Source organism: Pan paniscus, chromosome 4 (assembly GCF_029289425.2).
Source record: "Pan paniscus chromosome 4, NHGRI_mPanPan1-v2.0_pri, whole genome shotgun sequence".
Taxonomy (NCBI): domain Eukaryota; kingdom Metazoa; phylum Chordata; class Mammalia; order Primates; family Hominidae; genus Pan; species Pan paniscus.
Window position 1 is genome coordinate 171,412,468 of NC_073253.2, and position 11,077 is coordinate 171,423,544.

Sequence of the window (11,077 nt, forward strand, 5' to 3'; positions counted from 1 at the left end):
TGACATAAGCCAAGATATAGAACATTTCCATCACTTCAAGGATTGCTCTTCTTGCCTTTTTATAGCCACACCCACTTCCCTCCCATCCCAACCCCTTTCTTAACCCCTGTCAACCATTAATCTGTTTTCCATTTTTTATATTTGTGTCATTTCAAGAATGTGATATAAATGGCCTAGGCACAATGGCTCACGCCTATAATCGCAGCACTTTGGGAGGCCAAGGTGGGCAGATCACTTGATGTCAGGAGTGCAAGACCAGCCTGGCCAACACAGCAAAACCCCATCTCTACTAAAAATACAAAAATTAGCCTGGCATCGTGGCGCGCACCTGTAATCCCAGCTACTTGGGAGGCTGAGGCAGGAGAAACACTTGAACACAGGAGGCAGAGGTTGCAGTGAGCCAAGATTGCACCACTGCACTCCAGCCTGGGCGACAGAGCAAGACTCCATCTCAAACATAAAAAGAAAAAGAAAATGATATAAATGGAATCATTTGGTATATAACCTTTTGGGACTGGCTTTTTTTCACTCAGCATAATTCCCTGGTGATTCATCCAGGTTGTGGGGTTTTTTTGGTGTTTTGTTGTGTTTTGTTTGAGATAGGGTCTCACTCTGTCGCCCAGACTGGAGTCCAGTGGTGCAATCTAAGCTCACCGCAACCTCTGCCTCCCAAGGCTCAAGTGATTCTCCTGTCTCACCCTCCCAAGTAGCTGAGATGACAGGTGCGCACCACCACGCCCAGCTAATTTTTGTATTTTTAGTAGAGACGGGGTTTCACCGTGTTGGCCAGGCTGGTCTTGAACTCCTGACCTCAGTTGATTCCCCCACCTTGGCCTCCCAGAGTGCCGGGATTACAGGTGTGAGCCACTGTACCTGGCCTAAATACAGATTTTTAATATTTTTTTTTTGCCCCAACCTCTCTTATCTTCTGGGAATCTAAGTGTACATATAGATCTGTTCCACAGATCACCGAGGCTCTGTTTTTTTCTATTGCTGTTTAGTTTCATTTATTTTGTTTTCTCTCTCTCTCTCTCAATAGTCTTTAAAATCCATTTTTTTAATTCCCCCAGTGCCCAATCTGCTGTTAAGTCTATTATTGTTTTTTTTTTTTTTTTGGAACTAGAGTTAACATTTGGTTCCTTTTTATTCTTTTTGCTGCAAGTCTTCATCTAGTCACTGATTATGTACATCTTAATTGACTTGCTTGCTTTTGAAAATCTTGAACATATTTATAATAGTTATCTAAAAGCCCCTCACAACTAATTCCAACATGTATGTCACCTCTTGGTCTGTTTCTATGGACATTTGCTCCTGGTTATGAATTACATCTTCCTGCTTTTTTTACTTGTCTGGTAATTTTATTGTGTTCTGGACATTGTGGGCACTACATTGTTGAGAGTCTGGATTTTGCTCTCTAAAGAGTATTGACTTTTATTCTGACAGGCAGTTAATTTGCTGGCAGATTAGCTTTTTCCTGTTGAGGCTTGTTTCTAGGATTTGTGAGGATGGTTCCACAGCAGCCCTTATTAAGGAGCTACATTCTTGAGGCTTAATCTTTCTGGGGTCTCAACTGAATGTCCAGGATATTCAGTGAGATCTCTCCACACTGACTCCTTGAAACACCAGTATCTTTCAGCACTCTGAGATCTCCAGAATTCCCAGCCAGCTTGCAACCCCCCAGTAGCTGTTCTCCACCAGGCTTTTGGGGCTTCCCCCTACACATGTGCCAACAGGTTCCCTTACACACATTTCCTGAGCACCCTATTCTCTGACACAAATTCTAGACACCTCAACTGTCCTAAACTCCAGCCTCTGTTTTGTCTGCCCAAGAAGCCCCCTCTCTTCTATTTTGGACCCACACCTTCCTCTGCCTTCATTAGAAAGTGCCCCCAGCAAGAAATCTGGAGTACATGAAGTTTACCACCTTTGTTTCTGTTCTCTCAAGAATCACAGTCCTGCAGGGCACAGTGGCTCATGCCTATAATCCTAGCATTTTGGGAGGCAGTTGGGGTGGATCACCTGAGGTCAGGAGTTCGAGACCAGCCTGGCCAACATGGTGAAACATGTCTCTACTAAAAATACAAAAATTAGCTGGGCATGGTGGTGGGTGCCTATAATCCCAGCGGCTCAGGAGGCTGAGGCAGGAGAATTGCTTGAACCCGGCGGGTGGGGGTGGAGGTTGCAGTGAGCTGAGATCAGGCCACTTCACTCCAGCCTGGGCAAAAGAGCGAAACTCTGTCTCAAAAAAATAATAATAATAATCACAGTCCTTTGTAGTAAGTTCTCTAATGCCTGAAAATGGTTGTTTTCTATATTTCCTCTGGTTTTATCATTGATTATGACAGAAAGGAAAGTCCAACATCAGTTACTGTGTTGAGGCTGGATCTAGATGTTGGCCTTTCTTTGTATCTTTTTTTTTTTTTTTTTTTTTTTTTAGATTGAGTCTCGCTGTGTTGCCCAGGCTGGATTGCAGTGGTGCAGTCTTGGCTCACTGCAACCTCGGCCTCCCAGGTTCAAGCAATTCTCCTGCCTCAGCCTCCCAAGTAGCTGGGACTACAGGTGCACACCACCACGCCTGGCTAATTTTTTGTGTTTTAGTAGAGACAGGGTATTACCATTGTTGCCCAGACTGGTCTCGAACTCCTGAGCTCAGGCAGTCCACCCACCTCGGCTTCCCAAAGTGCTAGGATTACAGGCGTGGGCCACCGTGCCCGGCCTTGTTTTTAAATTTTTAATTTGAATTGCTCTAGGTAATTCTACCTACAGTTCCTACTGTGTTCCATATATTGAAATTATGTCCTTGTCCTTTGTAGATCTCTGAGTTTACCATCTGCAGATTATAAAGCAAGCCCTGGCACAAAAATTAGAAGAGAAAATAGTTTCAAATAAAAAAATACTATGGCCAGGCACAGTGGCTCACGCCTGTAATCCCAACACTTTGGGAGGCCAGGGTGGGAAGATTGCTTGAGCCCAGGAGTTTGAGGCCAGCCCTGACAACATAGTGAGACCCCATCTCTACAAAAAAAATAATAATTAGCCAGAGACAGTGGCACACTCCTGTAGTTCCAGCTACTTGGGAGGCTGAGGTCAGAGGATCACTTTGAGCCCAAGAGATTGAGGCTGCAGTGTGTGATGATCACACCACTGCACTCCAGCCTGGATGACAGAGTGAGACCTGTCAGAAAGGCAGGGGTGGGGTGAGGGATGAAGGGAGGGAGAGGGAGGGAGGCAGGGAGGGGGGGAGAGAGAGAGAGAGAGATTAGAAAGCAAGAGAAAGAAAGAGAGAAATACCTCCTGCGTTGAGCCTTTTTGCCACTCCTAGACCACTCTCACCAGTGCTTCTGCCTCCATAGGAAGGCCACTTCCAGTCCCCAAATGTGCTCTCTTCTGTGTATCTCTGGAGCACCACTAGCACTTTGCATACAAGTACACTTGCCCTGCACTTTTTAAAGTTCCTTTTGCGTACCCCTTGCCCCTGTTCAACTATCAGCTTTTTGAGAGTGGTTCCTTTTATTTATCTTAATATTCCTTGTTGTGCCAAATAGTATTTGGCACATCATTGGCATTCAGAAATATTCTCATGATTAATTTTCATAGTTACAATGTGTAGTAATTATTTTTCATGTGTCCTAAACTTGTCTTTGTCAAATGTGAAAGACTTTTTCCTCATTCTAGCAGTTGCTAATCCAACAAACCCATTTCTACCCTGTCCACAGGTTTTGTGATTCTGTGGGCTTCCACGGTATTCCTTCTTAACTGTCTTTTTTAGGACAAATGTTGTACATTCAGGGTGAATTGTGGCTCATGTTCTTTGAAGCATAGTTGTGATGATTAACTCCCTCTTCCTCTTCTCCACACAGAGAAATGTTCTTTACTACCATGGAAAGCCACCTTCTGCGCTGCAAAGTGTTAGAAATCATATTCCTCCACAGCTGTGAGACACCCACCCGCCTGCCTCTGTCTCTGGCCCAGGCCCTCTACTTTCTGAATAATTCTACGTCACTGCTCAAGTGTCAGGTACATTTTTTCCTGCCCAATTTCAGGCCTAGAGCACCTTTCTTTGCTCTAGGCCCGAACCCTTCCCATAGGATTTTAGCTTAAAACACAACTGTTTGAGCATTCTGTAAAGGTGAATTGAAAACTGTACAAAAATTTTAACTGGGGAAGGCATTTATTATCAATCCATTTTACCATCTCTGCAGTCAGATAAAAGCCAGTGGCAGACTTGGGACGAATTGGTTGAGCATCTGCAGTTTCTGCTGTCCAGTTATCAACATGTTTTAAGAGGTAAGGAGCATTTGTTCACAAGTGGAGTAGTGGAAGGTCTCAATGGACATTTGTATTAGTCATAACTACACAGGATATTCTGATTTGTTGACATTGTTCCTTGGTTGTATGTAACTTATTATAAGGGATAAGAAATGACATAGCCGGAGTCACCACTGTGAAAAGAATTCACATATTCTTGTTATGGCCGACAATACATGGTCCTCATAGTTGTAAGGTTGTGTAGGTAAGCAGAAGTCATCAGAACCTCCAGCCTGGCCAACATGGTGAAACCCTGTCTCTACTAAAAATACAAAAATTAGCCAGGCGTGGTGGTGTATGCCTGTACTCCCAGCTACTCAGGAGGTTGAAGCAGGAGAATCATTCGAACCCGGGAGGCAGAGGTTGCAGTGAGCCAAGATCATGCCACTGCATTCCAGCCTGGGCAACAGAGTGGGACCCTGTCTCAAGGGGGGGGGAAAAAAGAGAAGTCATCAGAACCTGAGAAGGACTCAGGAATGCCTGAAGACCCCTGGCATCCTCCCTTGGCCTGTCACTGCAGCATCTTTGCTCACTGACTGTGGACATTGTAAACATTGTAAACATCCGTCAATACAATGTAAGTACAGAGCAAATCAGGAGCAAGGTGAACATGTACATCTTGCAGAAGATGTAAGGTACTCTAAGTCTATGAAAGTGGCTCTTCAGAGCTGCTTGGGTCACAGGTGAAGCCAGTGACCAATGACGATGTAGGAGAGTTAGACCAGGTAACCCTCAGAAGGTAAATGTTGACCAGGATAATGATGGAATAGCTGCTTCAAATGAGAATGATTTTATTAGCCAAGGATTAATGAGGCCTATGGGGAAACTGAAGAACTGATGAATTATTAATTACTGGAGGAAAAATAGTAACTTGCTAGGGGAGAAACCTGGCATTCTTCCTGGATGTGATTGACGGAGAAGGATGCATCATCATGTATGTAATGTTCTTGCCAAAAGTTCATGACCTGGATCCAATGGCCAGGACACTTCAGACAAAACCAGATTGAGTGACCTTTTATAAAATAACTGACCTGTACTTTTTTAAAGTGCCAGTGTTTTAAAAACAAAGACAGACTGAGATACTCTTCCACATTTAAAAGAAACTAAAGCACATAAATACTACATTCAAGGCATGACCCTAGGCTGGATCCTGAACAGGAGAAAAGAAGTCATAAATGGGGAGACGAGAGTTTTCCAGAAAGAAAGAACAGCATGTCCTAGAGCCTTGAGGCAAGAAGTTGCTTAGTGTGAGTCCAAGGAACATAGAACAAACTAGCAGGGCAAGGCTGTAGTACATTGTTCGGACAATTGGTAAAACTTTAATAGATGATAACATTATTGTGTCCATATTAAATTCCCTATTTTTGATAATCATACTGGATTATGATAGTAAATGTCCTTGGCCTTAGGAAATCCATACTGAAGTATTGAGGGGTAGAGGGGCATAGTGTCTGCAACTTATTCCCAAATAGTGAGGGAAAAAAGTATACAAGTGAAATACACCTGCCCATGATCATATTTAGGTTTATTTTAACTCAGTAATGGCACTTGGGAAAGTAAGATAGCTCTCAGACCCTCTCAGGCCAGGAATTGAGAAAGCTGTTGTAGAGACTTTAAAAAAAATAAAGTACTGGATTTAAGACAGAAAGTCTGAGTTTAAATCCGAACTTCACCATTTACTCCGTGTTGGGCAGCTAACAGTGTCTCTAGGCCTCGGTTTCTTCCTTCTATAGAATGGGGATGATAGTATGTAACTTGCAAGGATTATTAATGAGTGAAAAAAGTAATGTGTTTAATGTTCATTGAATCTGTCTTCCTGCGTCCCTGGGCAGAGGTAGGCTAAGGGTCTTCTCTGTGTTTCAGACTGTTGTAACTAACACTTAAAAGAGTACATTGTCGGCCAGGCATGGTGGCTCACGCCTGTAATTCCAGCACTTTGGGAGGCCGAGGTGGGCGAATCACAAGGTCAGGAGTTCAAGGCCAGCCTGACCAACATGGTGAAACCCCGTCTCTACTAAAAATACAAAAAAATTAGCTGGGTGTAGTGGCGGGGTCTTGTAATCCCAGCTACTCAGGAGGCTGAGGCAGGAGAATCATTTGAACCCGGGAGGTGGAGGTTGCAGTGAGCCAAGATCGTACCACTACACTCCAGCCCTGGTGACAGAGTGAGACTCTGTCTCAAAAAAAATAAAAGAGTATGTTGTCCAGTCCATGCATGATATGTGGTTGTGCAGTTTGTGCATTTGTAGCACCCTCAAAGAAAGGTGCATGTCCTCCTCCAAACAAAGACCCGAAGGCAAGTTCCATGTGTTCTTACCCTCAGTGAGGCTTATGTAATTGTTTTGGAGATTACCAGAAAGGTTAATATTAACAGCTTGTTTTAAAGTTCACCTTTAACATTTCTTGTTCCTTTCTATTTTGATTCCCGGGGAATACACCTATCATGGGCAATAATGACTTAAGGTGGAAACAGAATCTACTTTTATTACAGAATATTTTTTATGTTTTGATAAGAGAGAGAAAGGCCTCAAACCAGTATATATTGACCAAGAATAAATGGGGTGTGTTGCAGTGCTGTTTTATCCTTAAATGTTTGTTCCAGCTTCTTTGGGGTCCAAGAGTTAGGAAGGAGGAAAATTAGCACTAGTAGTTTGAAAACATTGTCCTGCAAAGAACACAGCCGAATGGTACCCTGCAATAGTCAGCGTCCTTGTCAGTCAGTAAGCATCTTACTGTGAGGGCCCTTCGTCTCATCTCTGCCTTCTGCGAGGGGTCTGTGGATGTTGTTGAGGGCATTTTGAGATCAGTCTGAGTTGTCTAGCTCCACTAGTTGTCTAGCTGCAAGAGTGGGAGAAGAAGGGAAGGGATTAGAGAGCCCCAGCTTTCCTTTTGTTTAGGGGAACTCTCAGCATGGAGGAAGAAAGGAAAAGAGATTAGGTAAATTCACCTGCACTGGTTTATATAATCCAAAAACCTTGTGAAGGTATCACCCCCTGTTACAGATGGGAAAACAAAGGCTGAGAGAAAAGCAAATGCAGAGCTAGGATTCAAACAGGTCTGTCAGAGACACGGATTCTGGGCTGTCAGTTGAGCTCATGTTCTTGTTCTTTGGCCGAGAGAATCAATCCCCCCCACCCCAGTTGCATAGCCGTGTGGCTCAAGTTTCAGCCTCAGCAAAATTACAAAGTGCTGCCTGTCATGGAGTTTATGAGTATGAATTCTAGGGATTTGAACATATAATATTTCAATGAACAAATGCATGCTTTTCCTGAATCCTGCTCATCTGGCCAGCATAGCTTGCAGAAGTCAGTCCCAGTCATTCTGAGGACAGTCACACACACGGTCTCCCTGCAAGGAGCCCTGTCCACGGACGGGGAAAAGCAGAAGCAGGTAGGATCAGTTCAATTCATATATTTATCGAGACAACAGATATCTACTGAATGTCCTCTCTGTCCTCTGTGCTCACTGGGAAAACCTTAATGAATAAGACCAGCATGGCCTCTGCCCTCACAGAGCTTATTGTTTAGTGGAGAGGAGAGATTGAGCCTAAATGAATAATCATACAAGTAACCTATAGTTACATAGAGTAAATGCTATGAAGGAAGTACAAGTGCACAGAATCTATTTTTGGAGGGATCCAGGAAGGCCTCCCTGAAGAAGTGATACCTCATCTAAGACATTAAGTAGGCGGGGTGCAAGGACTCACCCCTGTAATCCTAACACTTTGGGATGCTGAGGTGGATGTATCACCTGAGGTCAGGAGTTCAAGACCAGCCTGGCCAACATGGCAAATCCCCATCTCTACTAAAAATACAAAAATTAGCCAGGCGTGGTGGTGGGTACCTGTAATCCCAGCTGCTTGGGAGGCTGAGGCAGGAGAATTGGTTGACCCTGGGAGGCAGAGGTTGCAGTGAGCTGAGATTGTGCCACTGCACTCCAGCCTGGGCAGCAGAGCAAGACTCCATCTCAAAAAGAAAGAAATAAAAGACATGAAGTAATGGTGTTAGCCAGGCAAATGGGGAGACAAGAGTTTTCCAGAAAGAAGGAACTGAATGTCCGAGGGCCTTGAGGCAAAAAGATGCTTAGTGAGTCCAAGGAACATAGAACAAGCTAGCAGGGCAAGGATGTAGTGAGTAAGGGGAGAATAACACTAAATGAGACTAGAATAGTCCATGGGGGAGGTTGCGAAGGGCCATCTTGGCCATGCTAAGGAAATTCAGCTGGTTCCAAGAACAGAGTGAAGCCATCAAAGTGGTTGGTTCCAAGTAAGGGAGTGTCATGATCAGATCTGCAAATTTAAAGGCCGCTCTACCTGATGTGTAGCGAATCATTTGGCAGAGGGCCAGAGGGGCCAGGGGAGGGGTAATGGTGACAAGGGTGTGGCAAGGACAGAAGGACAGTGGAGAAGGCAGTGGATGGGACAGAAGCACTTTGAAGATAACTTTGACAGGACTTAAGTGACTGAGTCTGAAGGGTGACTCCCAGGGTTCTGCCATTACTGACATGGAGAAAGATCTGCAAGGAAGATGAAGAGCTCAGGTTTGACATATTAGGTAGGAGATTCCTATAGTGATGATGATGATGATGATGATGATGATGATGATGATGATGATGAAATAATAACTAACTCTTGTATTGATCCAAAACTACTAACAATACTATCAGCTGAAATATCTTGAGCCAGGCATTATGGCTCAAACCCTTTTCAATGTTAAATGTCCTCATACAGTAATCAGCAACCTCTGACATAACAACTCTTATCCCTACCGAAGCATAAAATCCAAGGCCTTGTTGACTAGACCAGCAGGGCTGAAGTCCACTGGCCAGGGTTTCCTCCCCCATAGACAGTGCTGAGATGGGCGCTGCTAACATTTGCTTCTTTAACTTTCCTGCATGATTTAATAAACTCCACATTCTTCTTGCTTGCCCTCTAAGTTTCCCCTGTCCCACCCTATTCCGTCAACTTTTTTTCCACTTGTTTCAAAATCATTTTTGTATTTTTCAGAGTGGCACATGCCTTAAGAAAATCAAAGTCTACAAAAAGGCTCTTCCTAAGACTATTCCTAACTAGTCTCAAATAAAACAGCTCATATTTCCCTATTTACAACCCTCTAAGTCTATAGATACCCTGTTTGCTCTCAAAGGCCAAACTCCACATTATAATGTGGCCTACCCTACCTTCCAATCTCATCTAGTACTTGTCTCCCTTTTATTACTCTGATTTTTTTAAGTTTCTCGATTTATAAAGTCATTACCTTATGTTAGCTGAAACACTTTAAGTATCAAATGTAATTTTCATTGCCTTCCATGGATGCCATTAACGTGGTATATGCATCCCCAGTGCTTCCACCCAGTTCCAGAGGCTGGGAAGTCCAAGGTCAAGGGGCTGCACCTGGGAAGGACTTCTTGCTGCGTCTTACCATGGCAGAAGGCTTCCTACCCTGATTTTCTGTCTCGTTCTCTAAGCATGCTTTTCCTCAGGACATTTGCTATTGCTGTTCTCCATGGACTGCTTTTCCTTTTGACCTTTGCATGGTTGCCTCCTCATCCGTCAATACTCAGCTCACAGACCCTCCGTGGCTAGAGTGGGCTGCTTGCCTTATTCCCCTCAGTGTTACTGTTTATCACAGCATCTGATTTATTTATTTGATTGCATTTGCCACAAACTATAATCAATATTGTTGACTAACTTATCATCAGGCTTCCTGCAACTAGAATATCAGTCCACAAGGACTGGGCCCAAGGCTCTAAATTCCACTGTGTCCCCAGACTCTAGCCAGTTCCTGATATGCAGTAGGTGCTCAGTAAATGTGTGCTGTTTGAAGGTTGAAAGGGCCTTGCACTTCCATCTCAAGGCAGCTTTGTTTCCTGTGTTTCCAGACTTTTTGAACATGCTGTTGTATACTTACTGTACTTCTTCACAGATTACAGACTTTAGTTTTGAGAGATTTTACTTTTCCATCATTTTATCTGAAGGTTGAGAAAAAACATATTGAATGTATTACTTGAAAATGTAACCTGATAAACCACTTAAAATGTAACCTGATATACCACTTAAAATGATTTGTTCTGTGTCCTAAATCTGCATACAGTGTAGCTCAGTCCTTTTAATAACTGTTAGTGAAAGTGCCATCATCCCCGTTTGATAAATGAGGAGACTGAGAAATGATAGTGTACTTATGTGCAACTGGAAGTCTTCAAGTCCCCAGAACTCTCTCAATACATTTGCCTAATGTGACCTTGTGCTCATTTGCCTCAGTTCCACACACTTCTAGAATCTATTGGGGCTGGCCTGTAGATTTGGGATGAGATACCTTTATAACTTTTTGTTTTCCTATTTTCATTTTTAGACCTACAGAAAAGTAGAAAGAATAGTATAACGAATGCCCATATATATACCATTTACGCTGATTCATTAGCTGCTAAGATTTTGACATATTTGGTTTACCTATTGATCCATGTATATACCATTTTTTCTGAAACAGTTGATAAGTGCGCCATCATAATTGTATTGCTTAAGTACTTCAGCATGTTCAGCATGTATCTCCTAAGCGTAAGGATATTGTACTTCATACCACTGTGCATTATCACACTCACGAAACTTTTTTTTTGTTTTTTTGTTTTGTTTTGTTTTGTTTTTTTGAGACGGAGTCTAGCTCTGTCGTCCAGGCTGGAGTGCAGTGGTGTGATCTTGGCTCACTACAACCTCCACCTCCCGGGTTCAAGCAATTCTCCCACCCTCAGGCTTCCGAGTAGCTGGGATTACAGG

The 11,077-nt window shown here is 43.4% G+C and overlaps 1 protein-coding gene across 4 annotated transcripts in view; it reads left to right on the top strand.

The window, feature by feature from the left end:
* The window catches only part of SIMC1 (SUMO interacting motifs containing 1), a 103,396-nt gene that overhangs the window by 89,088 nt on the left and 3,231 nt on the right, over nucleotides 1-11,077 (top strand). For all 4 annotated transcript variants that reach the window (XM_034961001.3, XM_034961003.3, XM_055113036.2 and 1 more), the window contains 2 exons: nucleotides 3,861-4,017; nucleotides 4,203-4,287. In XM_034961001.3, coding sequence (XP_034816892.2) covers nucleotides 3,861-4,017; nucleotides 4,203-4,287 — 242 coding nt within the window. The remainder of the gene's footprint in view (nucleotides 1-3,860; nucleotides 4,018-4,202; nucleotides 4,288-11,077) is intronic.